This window comes from Tachypleus tridentatus, chromosome 7, assembly GCF_004210375.1.
Source record: "Tachypleus tridentatus isolate NWPU-2018 chromosome 7, ASM421037v1, whole genome shotgun sequence".
Classification (NCBI taxonomy): Eukaryota; Metazoa; Arthropoda; class Merostomata; order Xiphosura; family Limulidae; genus Tachypleus; species Tachypleus tridentatus.
Genome location: NC_134831.1, coordinates 15,904,272 through 15,925,318, shown reverse-complemented (window position 1 = coordinate 15,925,318; position 21,047 = coordinate 15,904,272). Strand labels below are relative to the sequence as shown.

The following is a 21,047-nucleotide window of genomic DNA, read 5'->3' as shown; positions in this document are numbered from 1 at the left end:
TTCTATTCAGCTATCACGTGCCATTTCCAGTGTCACTGCTTTTCAGTCACTTTGAACAGTCTCAATGATTTTTTATTGTTTGCATGACTTAAAACTTTCACCACGAAAGTTCTCAATTGTCAAAGTTTATCGACCTTTTTTTTCCTTTCTAATAGTTACAGACGACCTTCAAAATACCACTTATGTTTTACAAAAATATCTCCCTCGCGTGCAAATAGCTATCAAACCGTTATCGGTTGTAGCGTAACAAAATACAATTGAGTAACAGTGAAGTATATAGAAAAGTATAAAATGCACATGCACATGTTTCTGAGAAAAATATTTCGGTCATCAGCCTTTGAAGTTAATCGACTAGACAAACATAAAACAAGATTGAACAAACGCAATGAAATTGCGTAACTTTCATCAGCAATAGACGCATGGATCTTGGGCATTGACATCATACGACAAAAGCAAGTCAATGGCAGGTGGCTACCAAAATATAATTTGTTGTTTATACCCCAAGAATATTTGATAACTAGTTCGGGAATTCTGTACTTAAAAATCATTAAACAGTTAGATCAAAGGTTTGGTTTGTTTTGAATTTCGCAATGATCTATTCGAGGATATCTACTCTACCCGTCCCTAATTTAGCAGTGAAAAACTAGAGGGAAGGAAGCTATTCATCACCACCTACCACCAACTCTTGAGAATACTCTTTTACCAACGAATAGTGGGATTTACCGTCACATTATAATGCCCCAATGGTTGAAAAGGCGAGAATGTTTGGCGCGACGGGGATTCGAACCCGCGACCCTCAGATTACGAGTCGTACGCCTTAACCAACCTGGCTATGTCGGGCCTAAAGCTAAGACTAACTGAGCATGACCAGGTGGTTAAGGCACTCAACTCATAATCCGAGGTTCGCGGGTTCGAATCCTCGGCACACCAAACATGATCAGCCATGGGGGCGTTATAACGAGACGGTCAATTCCACTATTCGTTGGTAAAAGAGTAGCCCAAGAGTTAGCTGTGGGTGGTGATGACTAGCTTCCTTCCCTCTAGCCTTACACTGTTAAATTAGGGATGACTAGAGCAGATATTCCTCATGTAGCTTTGCGCGAAATTCGAAACGAAACAAACCATAGAATAGTAGTATTGTTCGTCACATTATAACACCCCAGCTGTTTAAAGGGTGAGCATGTTTGGTGTGACAGGGATTCGAACCTGCGACCTTAAGATCGTGAATCCAGCTCCTGGCTATGCCGGACACAGAATTAAAGGTCCCGATATTTTGAGTTTTCAGTGTCCTCGATGAAAGCTGAAAAACTCGTAGAGTAAAGCTTTTAGTTAAGAATGAGGTTAAAAAACTACATCTTCAATCAACCAGAACAAATTGTCTTCTTTCGCAAAGCGTATAATACGGTTAGAAAAAAAAATATCTCCGACCTCTTAAACAAAAAAAAATAAAAGATCAACAATCAAAATACAACAAACATAAAGTTGGATACATTTCTTGCTACAGTTAGCAAGATAATGAGCCTTCGTTACCTTCAATTCCTGTTTGATGAAACAGAAATTTTATCAACCCTATTCAATCACTGATAGGTCATGATCTCCTGATGTGCTTAAATATTGTCCTGGAAGTCAAAATCCATGTATATGGGAGTGTCTGCGGAAGATTTGTAGCCTACAATTGACTCCATTATCTTTAACACAGGCCTGGCATGGCCAAACTTTCTCGCCCTTTCAGCCGTGAGGACGTTATAAAGTATCGGTCGATCCCTCTATTCGTTTGTAAAAGAGTAGCCCAAGAACTGGCGGTGGGTGGTGATGACTAGTTGCCTTCTCTCTAGTCTTATACTGCTAAATTGTGGACGTGTAGCTCTGCGTAAAATTAACAAACAAACAAACAAACAATATTTCACATAAGCCTATTACAAAAGAAATTCTAATGTAAGGAAATAGTGAGTAATAATTGCCACCCGACTGGACACGACCGACGATGAAGGAAGTAATTCCAAAGTCAACATAAGTCTTCAAATATTATTCTTATAAAGTGGTATTAGCTTCAGTATAAATTCCATATGTAGTCAATACATACATCTTAGCAAACTGCTACAGATAGAGAAAATTAGACACCATGGTGTTGACTGAAATTGGTGTATTATTTTGCCATTTTCGATCTCTTTAATTTTTGGACGTAAGTACACGATAGTTCTGTTCATAAACACACAAAAGTATTAATAAAAATATAGCAATCAGTCAGCATTTTGTCTTACACTACGAATCGTAATCCACATATTAATTTTGATTACCACAACATTATACACGTGTTTCGAAACATTAACTGGTTATTATGAACATAAATATTTCCTCTTACTTTTAATCATGGAAGCTCGATGACCCCAATCAAATTAGATTAGATATAAACACGTTTGAGATGCCTCATTTAATCCCCTTTCCAGCAGTGGCACCTTATAATGCAGTTATGGGCTCTGCATACTAAAAATTACACGCATAATCATTTTGACATTTGCCTGACTCTTCCCTATAACATGTTTTAATAATTTTGTCTGATTACCAGCGGTGTATCATGCTGTTTTTGGTTCTGCTTGGGTAGTAGGTTGTGACGTCTTGTAGCCAACAAACTTGGTACCAGATCTTTCTCGTGATAATGGAAAGCGACGAAACAAACATGAAGGTCAAATTCCAACAACCAGAAGCGCTGACTGACAATTTGAGATTTTATGTTTGGTAAAAATTAACTATAACCATTATTAGAGTAAAATTATTTTAATTTATTTGTTGTATAAACAAAAAAGATGTAAATTAACCTCATTTCTTTAAATGGTATATATGTATATATACATATATCATGACATTGCTATATATCTGTATTTACGAATTTATTAAGACCACATGGATTCACCTAGTTACAGAAAATATGTAAGTATAGAATCTCAAATTTGTATGAGTGCTAAAGTCAGCATCTTGTGTTTTTCGAAAGAAACTCAGAATAAAAAATCCTCTTCCATGAAACGTGAAAGTCAACAACTTTATCGACCTACTATTAAAGTTTTCGAAATTACACTTCATTTAAGTACCTTCAGATAAAATAAGAGAAAATATAGAACCTATCTTACACTTTATTATAGAACCTATCTTTACTTACATTTTATTATAGAACCTATCTTTACTTACACTTCATTATAGAACCTATCTTTACTTACACTTTGTTTCCAATTTTTATTCAAAGTTTTACACAGGTATTAGTGTATTCAACCTACAACTTACAGTACTGTATATGAACCATTTAGTATCGTAGAGAATAAAGTCTCCGTATTACCTGATATCGAATAGCTACCAGATGGCTTAGCTATAACTGTGGGAACTTATAACGCTAAAAATTGGGCTTCGATACACTTGGAATACGAGCGCAAGTAGAATAATGAATAGATCAGTGATGAACGACAAGCACACAAAAATATATATAGTGTAAAGAAATAGGGAAAGTCACGCATTTTATATGTAAAAAACATAGGAAATCCTAACCGGAATTAGCGTGGTTAATGGTAATTTTGATTTTTTTTTATTCGTCTGTTCTGCGTGTGAATTCATGGAACCACAATTTGGTGCTTAAATAGTTCGGAAAAAATATCTATTTAAAAATCCGATGGGGTCCGGACTCCAATTTGTAATTCTGTGGATGAACCATTCAAATGACTATTTTTATATTCTACATGCTAAACCCTGTTCGTCTGAAATTTTGGGCTCGACCAGCAGTTCCAACAATTCTTGTCGTTGTTTGAAGTTCACAGAACTAGTTCGTTCTATAAATAATACCTTACAAAGTTTTATGAGTTAGTGGTACATCGATATGTCTGTGGACTGATGGTGGTAGAAATTACGTTTCGATACCCGTGATGGACAGGTAACTCTTTGTGTTTAAGAAGAAACAAGAATAAACATTTTAAACTGTATTCCAAACTTGTATTTTTTCAGTAACAAATCGCCCTAATGTACTGTCATCATATCTATGTCGTTTTGTTTTAGTACAACTTGGGGGGAAGGCGTGATATTCCTATCGAGAAATTAAATACTTGTTCTTCAAAGTATTTTGTTTACCTTTAATATAGTTTGATTGATTGATTGTTTGGAATTTAGCACAGAACTACACAATAGACTATCTGTGCTCTGCCCACCACGGGTGTCGAAACCCAGTTTCTAGTGGTGTGAGTCCGCAGACATGACGCTGTGCCACTGGGAGGGGGGAACATTATATGAAAACCAGTAGGTATTATTATGTTTAAAACCTATTTTTTTTGTTTTGTCAACACATTTTGCAAGCTGGTGTTTACAGCATACATAAATATGCAAGTAAAAAGGCAACTTGTTTTTTTCTGAAAAGGTATGTTGCTTTGAAGAAACTGTTGAGTAGATCTTAGAGCAACGCCCCTCCCTCCAGCAAAAGAGCGGTGAGTCTGTGGACTTATAACGCCCAAAAACTTGCTTCATTGTCCCTGGTGGGCAGAGCAAACTTTCTCTTTGTTAATCTGAAGATGACCTAGGAAGGTCACGTTGTTCTCTGTTTATCAATAAAAGTGTTACTACCCATACCAGCCGTTATGAGATACATTTTTATATCAAATGGGTTTATTATTATCAAGAATAACAAGGAATTCAATGAACCGAAATTTCAAGCTCAAAACTACGCTAGGCTAACTGAATTATGTCCACTTCAAGGAACGAATCCTGAATTCTGGTTCGTTCCTCGCAGCGGACATAATTCAGTTAGTATTGCGCCACTGGTGGAACCTAAATGAACAACTAGCAGATATGTTGACTCTATGCCTCTTGAAAATTTTAAACGTATTTAAAACTACTCGTGATAAAGTAAATAAATGTCTAATGACGTTCAGAAAGATGAACCCAAATAATTGAGGAAATTTAAGCAATGTGAACCTAATTTTTTTTTATTAATATTGTTTTGGTAAGAGATATTTTGTGGTCCATTTAAGTGTGTGGTGATTCTAAGCTTTTGATAGTTATTCAATTATGAATTTTAATTATAGAATATGTAACTTAATGTTACATATTACTGTTATATATATCTTAATTATCGTAAAAAAGAAGAATTATTTTGAGAGATGTAAGTCAACTATTAACATTTGTCGTATTAATACTATCAGGCTTTGTATTATAACTGCTGTTATGATTGGTTTGTTTTGTTTTGAATTTAGCGCAAAGCTACTCAAGGGCTATCTGCGCTAGCCGTCTCTGATTTAGCAGTGTAAGACTAGAGGGAAGGCAGCTAGTCATTACCACCCACCGCTAACTCTTGGGCTACTCTTTTACCAACGAATAGTGGGATTGACCGTCACATTATAACGCCCTCATGGCTGAAAAGGTGAGCATGTTTGGTGTGACGGGGATTTGAATCCGCGACCCTCAGATTACGAGTAGAGTGCCTAAACCACCTGACCATGACGAGCCGCTCCTATTATGATTGAGGACCAGAAGGATATATCAGAATTAGTTCGAATGCATTAAGTAATTACCAGTGTTTTCACGATTTGAACTTGAAATTGGATAATATCAAAAATAAAGTTATAAAGATGAAATTCTAATTGCATAATTCGGTTTGTTACACAATTGATAATCCTTTCTGTAATATAAATATTTTTCTAAAGATATTAGCTTTTGTATTTATTAGCCATATCTTAATATTCACATATGTAACATATTTGAAATGAGATAGTCCACTATCCTTTGACTAAAGGTTCAGGTTGTATCTACAAACAAAATCTTTGATGGTGACGTATAAAATTGAAATGAGTTCATTTAATACTGTTGGTGAGGCTAAACCACAACTTGTCTTTTTATAGCAAGAATGATAATTAGAAAATCCATATTACATAAGCCACAAATTGAATATCTAAAAGAAATTCAATCAACTTTGTGGGAGGGAACCATTTTGTCAACGACTTACCACTTACCCAACTTTAGTAATATTTTACTGCTTTCATATTCTGCTTATGTTTACAGACAACTAAGTCTTTCAGTTTTTATGGTTCAGTATGAGTAATAATTATTTAGTACTTCAAACTTATCTCCCGTAAACGGTCGTAACTTAGCAACGAGGTCGTAACTTAGCAACGAATAATTTTCTCCCAACATTCCTTGCAAATTTCCCTGTAATGCCAGCGCCACTGCATGCCTTTGTAGAAAATAGCGGATCAGTTGTGGCACAGTGAGACTTGTGTCGAATACACCGAGCGGACAACTCTGGCACATTCTGCTTACGTCTGTTAAATGATACACTGTTTATAACGAAACACTCGATTTAAAAAGCAAAGAGCACTGTGACTGCTGACTAGAAGTGTAATCTACTACATCTTTGAACTTTGAAGATATTGTTGTAAAGCAACTAATTAACAAACGCATTAAGACTGGCCGTTAATTATATATAATTAAGTACACTTAAAAACTTCAGGTAAGAAAGAAATCGTATCCTTACTAACTATGCTGTACTGTGTCATTAAAAAATCACTTTATGTTTGATTACATGATTAGTATATAATATATTAACTGTTTTAAATTTATCTCTTGATATCTAGAGAGTGCTTTGAAATAGTTTTGAGTGCTTTTATTATAGTTTGGTTTCGATTTTACTTCTAATCAAGCAAGAGAAACTCAACAGTTTTCAAATATAATGAAATATTTGGTTAACAAGAAAGGTTGAATGTTTTCGAGGATATATCAAAATATTTTACGAAAAGAGCGCTTTTACTGTTTTTTTGCAAAAGATTGAAATATTTGATAAAGAGAGAATTATCTGTTTTTGTAAAATATTGAAATATTTAATGAACAGAGTGAATTATTTGTATTTTTTTGCAAAATATTGAAATAATTGATGAACAGAGTGAATTATCTGTTTTTTGCAAAATATTGAAATATTTGATAAATAGTGGGAATTATCTGTATGTTTTGTTTTGTGTAAAATAATGAAATATTTGATGAACAGTGAGAATTATCTGTTTGTTTTGTTTTGTGTAAAATAATGAAATATTTGATGAATAGTGAGAATTATCTGTTTGTTTTGTTTTGTGTAAAATAATGAAATATTTGATGAATAGTGGGAATTATCTGTTTGTTTTGTTTTGTGTAAAATAATGAAATATTTGATGAATAGTGAGAATTATCTGTTTGTTTTGTTTTGTGTAAAATAATGAAATATTTGATGAATAGTGGGAATTATCTGTTTGTTTTGTTTTGTGTAAAATAATGAAATATTTGATGAATAGTGAGAATTATCTGTTTGTTTTGTTTTGTGTAAAATAATGAAATATTTGATGAATAGTGGGAATTATCTGTTTGTTTTGTTTTGTGTAAAATAATGAAATATTTGATGAATAGTGAGAATTATCTGTATGTTTTGTTTTGTGTAAAATAATGAAATATTTGATGAATAGTGAGAATTATCTGTTTGTTTTGTTTTGTGTAAAATAATGAAATATTTGATGAATAGTGAGAATTATCTGTTTGTTTTGTTTTGTGTAAAATAATGAAATATTTGATGAATAGTGGGAATTATCTGTTTGTTTTGTTTTGTGTAAAATAATGAAATATTTGATGAATAGTGAGAATTATCTGTTTGTTTTGTTTTGTGTAAAATAATGAAATATTTGATGAACAGTGGAATTATCTGTTTGTTTTGTTTTGTGTAAAATAATGAAATATTTGATGAATAGTGAGAATTATCTGTTTGTTTTGTTTTGTGTAAAATAATGAAATATTTGATGAATAGTGGGAATTATCTGTTTGTTTTGTTTTGTGTAAAATAATGAAATATTTGATGAATAGTGAGAATTATCTGTTTGTTTTGTTTTGTGTAAAATAATGAAATATTTGATGAACAGTGGGAATTATCTGTTTGTTTTGTTTTGTGTAAAATAATGAAATATTTGATGAATAGTGAGAATTATCTGTTTGTTTTGTTTTGTGTAAAATAATGAAATATTTGATGAATAGTGGGAATTATCTGTTTGTTTTGTTTTGTGCAAAATATTGAAATGTTTTACTAAAAGTGTGAGTTATATATTTTGCAAAATACTGACTTGATAAATAGTAGCTACGACTGAGACACCTACGGTTGCAACAAATGGCTGCTCCTTCAGTTACGATTACTTTAAAAACAACTTGGATGTAGTAAGATACAAATCTTATAATTTGTTTAATTTAAATTACGCCGGTAAACGTTGATCTTCATTATACGTGTTTGTATACATTTTGTAACTTATATACATTATTACATCATTTAGAGTTTAATTTGTTGTACTACTTATTAATAGATAGTAAATTAGGTAGTTGTCAGTTTTCACAAATGAATTTGATTTCAATACAAATGGAACAGCTTTACAAGACATTTTCCACGTTTGTTTTTCAAATGGCCTCCTCTCTGTAATTACTGAAGCTTAGTTTACAAGTGCTATACACTACTTTATGTATAAAGTATGACGACTTTTGTTTAATAACTTATCCATTTTATTTCAACTTACTTTTAACAATATGCTTCCAAAATACTGGTTTATGCAGTTTTTATTTCTGCTATACCACTTTACAGTTTAACACAGTACGGAAAATCATAATATATGAAAACAAATTAAAGTTGGTGGAAAGCATGCATTCCGTTTTCCTCAACCAAATACGCACATTTGTTTCCAAATATATGATGTTAAACGTTGGTAGGTTAATTTAACGTGTTAAGATTTTCGAAGCAGGTATTTAAAAAAAACTCTAACATTTCATTCTAAAAACAGTTGTTCAAACAATCTGTATTTAGTCCTATCGCTAAAGTCACGCCAAGAGTTTCTAACGTTCTAACGTTGGAGATATGCAAATAGAGCTTTGCATACCACCGCTAGATGTCGCAGCTATAAGTAGTTTTGAATATTGACGTATTCGGTTTTCATCGTGGAGTTTTTAAGAGTAACACACTGACGTAAGTCTGAGAGTATATATTTCATCTAAAGACTGTAGTTAAACAAATTAAACAACATGTTTAAGTAATTATTATTAGCATTGATCGAGTGTCGTTTAGCACCTTCAGATTGTTTCGAAAACCTGAGCAAAAGTGAGGATATGGTCAGTGGCAAAAGTGTTTAGTCGTATACAGACTTGCTGTATGAGATTTCAGACCCAAATACCAATCGTAAATATTTCCTCCAGGAAGAAAAACAAATATAATTTTTAATTCAACCATTGTTTTTAATGTAAAGATTATAAATTTATCATAAAATATTAATCCAGTGAACTTGAAAGATGTAATAACAGATCTAACTTATATTATATAATATGTTTTAAAGAGCGAGTCAGTGAAGGTTTGCCCCCCGCTAGTACAGCGGTATGTGTACGGATTTACAACGCTAAAATCAAGGGTTCGATTCTCCTCGGTGGGCTCAGCAGATAGCCCGATGCGGCTTTACTATAAGAAAGCACACACACACACACAGTGAAGGTTTAGAAATCACAATATATGTATATATATTTCAACAATGAGCTGTCAATATATAGTTTATGTCATTAACTTTTATTCCTCCGCTGGAAGAGAGGTAAGTCTTCGGATTTACAAGGCCTAAAAATCAGATGTTCGATTCCCCTTGTTGAACACAGCAGATAGCCTGTTATGGCTTTTCTACAAGCAAAGCACATACATAAACCACACATTAACTTCCTTAAAGTCATAGCTTTTATTTGATTGAGATAACGTAATACAAGAGGTCTAATGACACTAATTATAACGTAATGAATAATAATACATAAAAGCAACACTCAATGAGCTACACCTGTATTGCCTACCACGAGTATCGCACCTCGAATTTTAGCGTTATTATCTCTTAAACCTGTCATTGAGTCACCGGAAAACTTGAGAAATAATCGAATTACTGTATCGAAAACAGTTTAAATTCAATAACGTAAAACTCGTTTCAGATATAGAAGTAAGCATTACCGAGTTATATTTCACAGCTTCCGCTATACAAAAATAAAACCAAAACCAGCCAAATGCAGCACTTTGTGGTGATAGAGAGCAATGACAAAAATAAATAGAATATAGCATTTGACTCATTAAAGGAAATTCAACGATGCAGATAGGCCAATTAACATCCGAACTTACCTTCTAAGCCAATCTTCTGGAGTACCATAAAAACTGTGTACAAATATGGTCGAAAATAATTACTTTAAAATCATTTTATACTTAGAATTGTACCATATAATCACTTTATGTAAATATATTATTATATTTTAGTTCGAGTGTATGTTTTTCGAATATCGCGTAATGATACTCGAGGGCTATCTGCACTGTTCTTTCCTTTTAGACCAGAGGGAAGGCAGCTAATTAAAAGCACACATCGCCAACACTTGTTTTCCTCTTTTGTCAACAAACTGCAAGTCGAAAACCCAAGCCATCGGGCTATGCTAGACTGTTTAATAGGCTTGGTTGATGGTTGGTAAATTTTGAGAAAATAATGTTTATAAAGACTCAATGAAAATTAACACATGCGCATTCTGATAATTATATATAAGTTGTATTACGGTTATAAGTCTATAAATTGACTTCTGACTCGTCGGGGCACTTTGTGTTGTATATTGCCCAATACAAACGATCATTTAACTGTAAGTACAGTGTTTAGTTGGTTCCAGTAACGACTGCTTGTTTTTTCTTAATTTCGCGCAAAGCTACACGAGGGTTATCTCTGCTAGCTGTCCCTAATTTAACAGTGTAAGACAAGAGGAAAGACAGTTACTCATCATAACCTACCGACAACTCTTGGGTTACTCTTTTACCAACGAATAGTCACATTATAACGCCCCCATAGTTGAAAGGGCGAGCACATTTGGTGCGAAGGGGATTCGAATCTGCGACCCTCAGATGCCTTAACCCACCTGCTTATGCCGGGTCTTATTTTATTTCAGTGTTTTGTTTAGCTGTTTCTTTGTTACAATCTCTGATTTCAATTACCTGAGCGATTTGTGTATATACACAAACATCTACCAACCAAGAGTTAGTTTAGAATAATTATTCTACCGTATTTCAGTTAAAGTGTTGTAAAAAATTGATATATTTTATAACATTTACACTGTATAACATTATTTCAAGTTTGGTAAGGTTATTGAAATTAAATATTTTCACACTAGGTTAGTCAGTCTTTTGAGTAGCCCAGATAAAAAATAAATCACATTTATAACTATAGTCTGATTCAAGAAAAATGGTAGATAAGAGAGAGTTTCATTTAATTGTGATTTATGTTGTTGTTGTTTTTTTTACCCAGCATCACGACTTAAAACATTAAGTCAGTAAACAAAGTTAAAAATGCCTCTACGAAACGGCGTTCATTCACCAACTAAAGTTCCTGCACGTAAGTTATTTTGTTTTTCATGATGTTGATATCAAAGTGTTACAAATTTTATTGGCAGCAATACGAGTAATTTTACTTGATATAAATATTACAAATTTAATACGAAATTAATTTTGTTTTATGAACATTTAGAAACAAATTTATACTTAGAAGAAGCATCTTTGCAAACGAGACTCAAAATGCAAAATTGTGATTATATTTTACAACACAGCGCTTTAACCGAGGCCATAAACCCGTTTTATGTCAAGAACGTGTTTATTTCATTTCTAACGAATTTGTACAAGAGCTTTATTGTAACGCACACAAACTTGACACAAATTTGAAAAACGGTAAATACATAAATATTTTACGAAACCTGATTTTTCGTTGTATACATTCCCATTATCTTTTTAGTATTGTGTATGTTATTAACAATTCTTACACATCATTCATTGGTATTTTCAATTACAGGATTACCACCGATTAAAGCACCTATTGGTCAAGCGCCAATGCCAAACCTAAGGAACGTAACTTCCAAAATCGGATCTCTCGATAACATTAAATATAAACCTGCTGGAGGAGAAAAAAAGGTAAAAAAATACAGTTTCGAGTAGTATGTTTTACACAGATACTATTTTCAAAAACAGTTGTAAATATTTCTTTATGTTTCACCTGCTTTAGTTCTGATAAAATATAGTTTATTCTATCTGTTATGACGTAATTATGACAGAAAATAATTTCGTTTTTTTCAGTACAAATCTACAAAATAGGGTATCTGCCCTCTATCCGTCATGGGAGAATCGATCCCAAATTTTAGCATTATAAGTCTGTGAGACTATGCAAGACTAGCGAATTGGGGGTTAAGACTGATAGACGGTGTATTACCACCGCAATGTGGGTCCTACATCCTCAGTCACCTCCTAAACCTAGAATACATTTTATAATCCCATGTTGTAGCTTGTACCCCAGGATCCTTTTTTAAAAGTATGCAGCGTAATTTGTTTCATGTTTATGTGTTTTGTTTATGGCCTAAAAATTGTGTTTATTACGTTTATTGGTGTACTACACAAGTATATGGTAATCTGTAATGAACAAAACAGTGGATATTCTGTTGTATTTGAATAATTGTATCATGTTTTATACGCCTGTAGCGATTTTAACAGATTTTGAGATACTAAAAAATTACTATATATGTGAAAACGTTGTTCGCTCCTCTACATAGTGCTTTCTCTATTCATACCAGCCGTTTTACATATATACTTTTCTCTACAAGTGGATTTTCACATCATCACGGATTAAAAATTACTATTTCCTTTTTAAAAGAAGAAACTTAACTGCAATGTATTTTTCTAGTAGTTTGTAATAATTTCACTTCGAAAATGTTTTTTATTCAAAGAAGAAGTTCCAAACGACTAAAATTTGATCAATAAAGAAATGAATAAAATCAATGTTTGCATTTTATGAGCATTATACAGAGAAACAACATGATTATATCTTATACATTACGTTTCTAAGTAAGAACTCGATTCTTCGTGTTGTCCTGATTTTGTAAAAAAACATTTTGTAAGTAAAACTTAACATTAATTAAAATTAATATTGCATTGACTAATATTTTTAAACTTTATGTAAACCCATTTGTATAGATTATTACAACTGCTAAGATTACACTATTATGTTCTTGAGTCATCTTACCTTTATATCAGTGTGATAGCAAGGTTAGCTTTATTGTGTTCCTTTTGGTAGAGTTTCACGGATTTTCACTCTATTACACTTTCCCTATTTAAAGAAATAACAACAAGAGGGTTTTCACACGACAATATTTGTTGCTTTATTACGGTTTTTTACTGAAAAACCAACAACAACAGAGATTTGATGTTTAATTAATGTTTCGTTTTCAGTCGCTTGTTTAATAACAATAACAAGAAAGTTAATGTGGGTGAATGAGTGTTTTTCTGATAACATGATTATATAATTTAAAATGAATCTGTTATAAAGCAACAGGAAAATTTATGTTACAGGACAAAGTTGTACGCGATAGTAAAACACAAACCACATTGTTAATACACAGCTTTTCAATGTATATATATTGTAACTGTTGAATATAATGGATTAAAATTATCATATCCTAAAGGAAACATATGAAATCTCTGGAACGGACAAAGTAATACTAAACCTAAGGCCACAAGTTCAGCGTGAGTGCTTGGTCTTGCAAAGTTAATCTTCAAAAGTGAAGAGTTTTGACAGAACTTAAAAGTTCCACATTGTTCGATGGGAAATTTATATCTTGCAGGGTATTTACAAAGACGGAGATTATATATGTTTGTTTGTTTCTTTGTTTTTGAATTTCGCGCAAAAAATACATGAGGGCTATCTGCGCTAGTCTTCTCTAATTTAGCAGTGTAAGACTAGAGGGAAGGCAACTAGTCCTCACCACCCACCGCCAACTCTTGGACTACCCTTTTTACCAACGAATAGTGGGATTGACCGTCTCATTATAACGTCCCCACGGATGAAAGAGCGAGCATATTTGGTGTGAAGGGGATGCAAACGTGCGACCCACAGATTACGAGTTGAATGCCTTAACCATCTGGCCATGCCGGGCCACCGATTATATAAGTAACGTGGGTTTACAAATTTCTTATAAGTGTTATAAAACTATATAATGATTAGGCTTAACAATACTTCTTGATTACAACTAGCTTCTAACACACAAATGTCGTTCACACCACACTTTTACAACAGGATGAACGTCTCTTGTAAAAGTAGAGATTAAAATTTTTAAATCAGGGATTTATCAGCTTAAACTTCCTTTTTTTCCAGAGTTTGTTGTGCTTTCGAAAATATTTTTACCCTCAAATGACAGACATATTTGGCAAAATTACTTAATTATCGCATGTTTCTCTTACAGCAAGTGGTGACAAAAAAATTAGAATGGACTGCTGAATCAAAGGTGAGATCATTGGACAACGCTACGTATAAACCTGGCGGTGGAGGAAAGAAAATTACCACTCAAAAGATAGAATGGAATGTGAAACCTAAAGTAGGAGCTAAAAATCTGACTTATACCCCAGGTGGAGGTCACGTTAAGGTAGGAGCTTAAATGTTTAATTAAAAGACAAATGCTAAATCGGTAACAATCATGTGGGTGGGTGGGGGAGAAACCTTTAAATAAAATATACCTTATATCGATAAACTTAAAATATTTTTACCACAGCAAACGTGTTTCAAAAAAATAGAATTCATGTTTGAAGAAAAGATTTCTTAATATGTATGATTGTGTATTACAGCTCAACCCCTCCATGACAGTCGAAATATTAAGGCGTTATGTCCTACTGTGAATATTTGAAACAGCTCCAAGAAGTGCAATTTGAAATTGGCAGGGTTATAATTCGTTATGTTGCTTATCAATTAAGTGTTTTTATTAGATTAAAATTAACTATCGAACCTTTGAATGACGCATCGCAAAGTTCTCAGTTCAATACTTTGTAAGGAAATTAAAAAAAAACCAAACGATGGAGCATTCCAAATGAGTATAGTGAATGTGAAAAGTAGACGTTAATTCTTTTTAAATTATTTATAACAAGTTAAAGAATAACAGACGGTTTCAACTGATAAACTGAGTGATTTAGTACCTATTTATTTTTATTTGCTGTAGCTTTTTCCTACGAAAGTTTGTGAATTTAATTATTGTATTAGCCATGTTTTAACTACAAACTATATCAATGTATCCAACAGATTCTTTTAAACAAATACCTTTAAAATATAATTGAAATTTATATCACAGTTAAAATCTTTCATTAATTTTTAGATGAAATAATTAATTAACCTGTACCATTTCGTGATTTTTATATAAAGAGGGGTGTTTCTCTTAAGATCGAATCTCGAAAATTGGAATGGAAATCAAATGCTGCGTCAAAGATTAGTTCCACAGAAAATGTTAACTATAAACCAGAAGGTGATCAAGAGAAAATGAAAACGGAAAAGCAACATCTCGTAGAACAGGAGCCTTGTCCAATTATCTCTTTCCCTGCCTCTGAAAATGATACAGAAGAAACGGTAGGAAAAATCAAGCATGTTGTATTCTTTGTTCTTTACTTTGATACATTGCAGAAATGTCTTTCTTTTCTATCTTATCGATTATTGTTGCAAATGGTTCAGGAACAATTTGTTGTAATTTCATTTATGTTACTTTATTTTGGACAAATATATCAATTTTTTCCATTGAATATTACATGATATAATTAACTTTTCCAGAGTCCAGTGCAACCTTCTTCTCCTCAATCTGATGACCAACCAGCATTGCATCCAGTAGATGAGCCTACAGCTGAAGAGCCTATAATAGAGATAGAAAAACCAGAAAATGAATCATTAACAGATCAGCCGGAAACGGGAAAGCAGAAGAGCCAATATCCGAACCAGAAGCAAGAGTAGAACATGCTTCTGACGAAACTCTACCAAAATCAGATAAAACGCAAGAAAATTCATCGACATTGGAAACAACAAGTATCTTACCTCAAACTGAAGAAGAAAAAGGATCAGCACCAGAATCAGAAACAACCGAAAGTGCTTTGCCAGAAGTTTCTTCAGAACAGGGAACTGAAACTGCAGAATATACCTTGCTACAGCCTGATGAAGTTGCACCAGAATCTGAAGCTATGCAAGATGTTGCGCCACAACAAGAGACTAATTCAGAAACAGTCACAACAGATGATACTGAACCACAAACAGAAGTTGAACGACAACTGGACACAGCAACAGCTGCTGAGTTACAACCAGAACCAGAAGACTTTGCATTGCAATCAGACACAGCAGTGAATGCTATGTTACAACAAGAAGAAGTTGCACCACAATCAGATACAGCAACAGAGTCTATGGCGCAATCAGAAGAAGTTGCATCACAATTGGACACAGCAATGAATGTTGAGTTACAACCAGAAGAAGTTGTACCACAATCAGATACAACAGCGGATTCTGTAGTACAATCAGAAGAAGTTGCACCACAATCAGATACAACAGCGGATTCTGTAGTACAACCAGAAGAAGTTGCACCACAATCGGACATAATAAAGGACGCTGAATTACAACCAGAAGAAGTAGGACTACAACCGGACATAATAAAGGACGCTGAATTACAACCAGAAGAAGTAGGACTACAACCGGAAACAACAGATACTTCTGCATCACAGGCAGAAGGAACAACAGGATCTGCTCTAGAATAAAAAATATCAGAAGAAACAGCGCAGGAAACAACAGGGGACGAGAAATATAAAGCTGAAGATAATAGTCCGGCAGATGGGGTTGAAAACTCTTCACTGGAATGTTAACCATCGTTTTGCAATGTAAGATATATTGGATTTTGTTAGCTTGCTGGTAGATAGTGAGTTATAAATATTGCATATTAACCAATCTTTAGGTGTTTATATTCAAAGCCAAACCTACTTTACTTCCCATTAAAGCTTGGAATGTTCTGAACACGTTTGTAAACATTTCAAACAATAGCATCGTTTGATTCACATGAGGCCATTGAATCTTGTCCTTGAGAACGTAATACCAGTTGTTGCAAGACATAGCAATTTTTTCGTGTTTACGCTTTATTTCTTATACCGCTTGGCTACATTGAAAACTATATATACAATAGAAATAAAAAAGGTTAGTCGACATTTTAATTTTACGATTGCTTCCAACCCGTATCAACGTACATAAACGTATATATATATAATATAATGTTACATGAAACTAATGTTTTTCAAGGAAAATATTTCCTTGAAATTTACATTAATCCTAAGCATACGCAGGGTATCCCAAAATTCTGGCATTAAAGTGGACCTTTAATACAATTTGCTCGATGCGTTATCCAAAATAATTTTTTTTACATATGAAGTCAAATTTTGAGAAATATGTGAGCTCGAAAATAAGGGAACATGTTTCTTAAATTATATACTTACAGTTGTTCATGTATTATATCTTTAACAAATATTACTAATTTACTTTCCTTTATTTTGTAGTACTTTCAACAAAAATGTGTTACATCGTGTGCTTCAGAGAATGCTAGTGTTACTAAAGCAAAGCACGATTTAATTACCAACAGTTTGTCAAACCTCATCTTTATTTGTCCAGTTTTGTGTGATGCACGTGATTAAATCCTATTAATATTGTTGTTTTATTGGATCACGAATATTCATCAGCTACTTAGAGAAGTTAAAACGAAATCAGCTTTGGAGCTAATGTTAAGAATGTTTAAAAACTGATATAAATATTTACGCGTGAGAACAAAAAATGCTTAGATCCTGTGTGATTCTGTCTTATCATCATTTTTGGCTGTCAGAGCTTGGTGCTACAGGGGGTCAACAGTAAAGTTACGGGGTCACAATGCTAAAATCTGGGTTCGATTCCGCATGATGGTTATAGCGCAGATAAACTATTATACAGCTTTGCACTAAATCAAACAAATAAACATAGCAGGTGCAATTTTTAAGACAAACTTAATAATAAATTGCAAATCGGATTATTCACTGTTTTCAAGACTGTTCCCTACTGGGACAGCGGTAAACCTTTGGATTTACACTGCTAAATCAGTGGTGGACACTACAGATATCCTGATCTAGTTATCGTATAGAAACAAACAGTGTTTGAGACTAGACAGTAACATAACATATACTTACTGCTTTTTTTGGTTTATGAAAATTACTCAAAGTTTTGTTTAGTTAATGATAACTTATTTTAAAATTATCAGAGCTACTTTTTATAGTATGATATTTTTAAAAATTATCTTTAAGTTTCCAGTATTACTCAATAACTCCTGAGTACATGCATATTGTTTAAATATGAAACAAACTTTACTGTAGTTTTCACAGTTTAACGAAGACGTATCTTTCACCGTTCTAATTGGTGTCAACGTGTTTGAGAGTTACGAGCTAGGAACAAATATCCAGTATACTGATATATTCATAGTTTGAAATAATAAATGCACCCCTCCAGTTGTATAGCAGTATATGTGTGGACTTACGACGTTAGAAATCGGGTTTCGATACTCTTGGTGGGCAGAGCATAGCCCATTGTATAGCTTTGTGCTTAAATTCGAACAAATAATAAACTGACAAAATTTAAGAATAAGTTGCATATAAAATAATTTTCGAAAGTGATAACACTATTCTGAATAAATTCTTGAAAAACGTTAAAAATAAAAACATTCAACGTAAACAGAAACACAAAACACCTTACGTAAATCAAAGTTTATTTTGGTGCGTTAATACTGATATTGGTAGCAGTAAAGTTAACATTTCAGAATCTTATAATTTGTGTTGAGGGATGATTTTTAAGGAGCTTTTAAAACTTAGTTAACCCTTCTCTTACTAAGAATATCAGATACAAATATAAGGCAAACATTCAGCTAAGCCTCTCTTGGTTTTTGTTAGTAATATACCTGTTATGTGTGGAAAGAAACAGTTTTGAGTGTATAGTTACATAATGGGTAATATGCGCTCTTTCACCGTAGGAATCGAACCCCCGAAATTTACTGCATTCATGGAATGAAGCAACTTAATGATTAATTTTTCAATTAATTATTTCAAGACGTTGGTCCAAAATATAACCATGTTTGTAAGAGATGTAACTGAAGGCAAAACATTTGCTTGCATACTATATTTATGTTGATAATTAACGGATCAGATCATTGAGAATTAATTTGTTTAGGTTTATCGGAGCTAAAATGATGCATTCACAATGAAATCTTCAGTAAATAGATTTTTTTTAGGTTCAAAATTTTGTTTATATTGAATAAAAGAAGGTGATTACATGATTGTGTAGACTATATAATGAAAGAAACGTTAGTTGTTTCAATATCTGTATTTCTTGGTCCAGTTAAATTTAAAAAAAAAAAAAGAGATTGAATCAGTCTGACTTTGAATTTGTGTAATTTTCAGAAAATTTCAATAAAGTTGTCTCGTGGAATATAGTAGCTGCAATTACAATGAAGATGATCGCTTTTATCTGTCAGATAATTGATATATTTTGTTTTTGTTTATTTTCTTATATGCATCGATATTTTTATTTTCCTATTCGTTTACCATCTAGAAAACCTGATGGAATAAGATAATTTTTAGAAATCTTTAATGCTTGAAACGAAAAATGTTTCAAAAAATTAACAAAGAGAAACAAGGTAAAAATATTGTTACCATAATATACATCCAAGTTACCCATTTCACTTATAAAGTCAACAATATTCACACACCACCAATGATATTCATTTTCAAGTGAGGGTAATTTAATGTAATAGCAAATAACATTTTATTCATGAATATATAGATAAAGTAAAAACAATTAGAGAAACAAACAAACAAAAAAGATATTATATAAAACTTAACTACACTGTTTACCTAAAGACGAACTATCAGCATTAGCAACCACGATAATAATTTACTGTTTTTTTCAAATCTATTATCTTATGGTGTAACAAAACTAAACAAGAATGTGGAATAAGATCATGAATATATATATATATATATATATATAACACAACATTAAAGTTATGCTATTTGTTAAAGACATAGCATCAGAGGAACACAATGTATTCAGCAATAGCCAGGTGGTTAGACAGTCATGATGTGACGGTCAATCCCACTATTCTTTGGTAAAAGAGTAGCCCAAGAGTTGGCAGCAGGTGGTGATAACTAGCTCTCTTCCCTCTAGTCTTACAGTGCCAAATTAGGGACGTGCTAGTTAGCGCAGATAGCCCTCGTGTAGTTTTTTGCGAAATTCAAAACAATTCAGCAATATTCCAAATCGCCAATAGAAAAAAATCAAAGAAGTTAACAATGGAAAAACAAAGTTAGTAAGAGATAAGAACCCAAGTGCTTGAACCCACACCACCCTAAGTGTACTACACTTAGGAGCGTGGTAGTCCCTCCCCCTTTGATAAGTTAATTATAAATGAATAGAAAAGATAATAAAAATATTCACCCTAATATTCTACTAAATGAAATTTCCACTTTTCATTGTGACCTTATAAGTAGTATCATATTGCAATCAATAAAAACAAGAATTGTATAGACGTACCTATCATATAGTTCAATGATACACATATAAGTCCTCTTTATCCTTTCCTTTATATTCAATAAAACTCGAGACTAGCACAGTTTCTTCAAGTTACCTTCTCACACTGAAAATCTTTAGATATTAGAGTTAATAAATGCCATATGCTACTGGGAGATATAATATTTAGATGAGTTTAAAACACTATAGGTACCTAGTTACATATCTGGGTTTTTTGCTGAATTTCGCTCAAAATGATCCGTGGTCTATCTGCTCTGGCCCGGTATGGTCAAGCATGTTAAGGCGTTCGACTCGTAATCCGAGGGTTGTGAGTTCGAATCCCGGTCGTATCAAACATCCTTGCCCTTTCAGCCGTGAGGGCGTTATAATGTTTCTATCAGTCCCACTATTTGTTGGTAAAAGAGTAGCCCAAGAGTTGGCGGAAGGTGGCGATGACTAGCTGCCTTCCCTCTAGTCTTACACTGCTAAATTATGAACGGCTAGCGCAGATAGCCCTCGAGTAGCTTTGCGCGAAATTCAAAACAAACAAACTATCTGCTCTAATTATTCTTCGCTTTAAAGAGAGACAGCTAGATGACATCACTAATGAATAGTGGAATTAACTTTCACGTTATAATG

General features: G+C 33.0%; 1 protein-coding gene across 1 annotated transcript; it reads left to right on the top strand.

The window, feature by feature from the left end:
• The first annotated feature begins 6,232 nt into the window (after positions 1-6,232).
• On the top strand, positions 6,233-19,376 carry LOC143255193 (uncharacterized). The gene is made up of 6 exons (XM_076510463.1): positions 6,233-6,475; positions 11,313-11,399; positions 11,850-11,968; positions 14,287-14,466; positions 15,252-15,434; positions 15,633-19,376. The coding sequence occupies exons 2-6, from the start codon at positions 11,354-11,356 to the stop codon at positions 15,807-15,809; spliced, it is 705 nt and encodes a 234-aa protein (XP_076366578.1). The 5' UTR covers positions 6,233-6,475; positions 11,313-11,353; the 3' UTR covers positions 15,810-19,376.
• The last annotated feature ends 1,671 nt before the right edge of the window (positions 19,377-21,047 follow it).

Bases quoted from the DNA above. Each gene is read 5' to 3' on its own strand.
- LOC143255193 (XM_076510463.1), top strand. From the start codon at position 11,354: ATGCCTCTACGAAACGGCGTTCATTCACCAACTAAAGTTCCTGCAC. The intron at 11,969-14,286 runs GTAAAAAAATAC...TTTCTCTTACAG, and splicing joins CTGCTGGAGGAGAAAAAAAG to CAAGTGGTGACAAAAAAATT. The intron at 14,467-15,251 runs GTAGGAGCTTAA...GTTTCTCTTAAG, and splicing joins CAGGTGGAGGTCACGTTAAG to ATCGAATCTCGAAAATTGGA.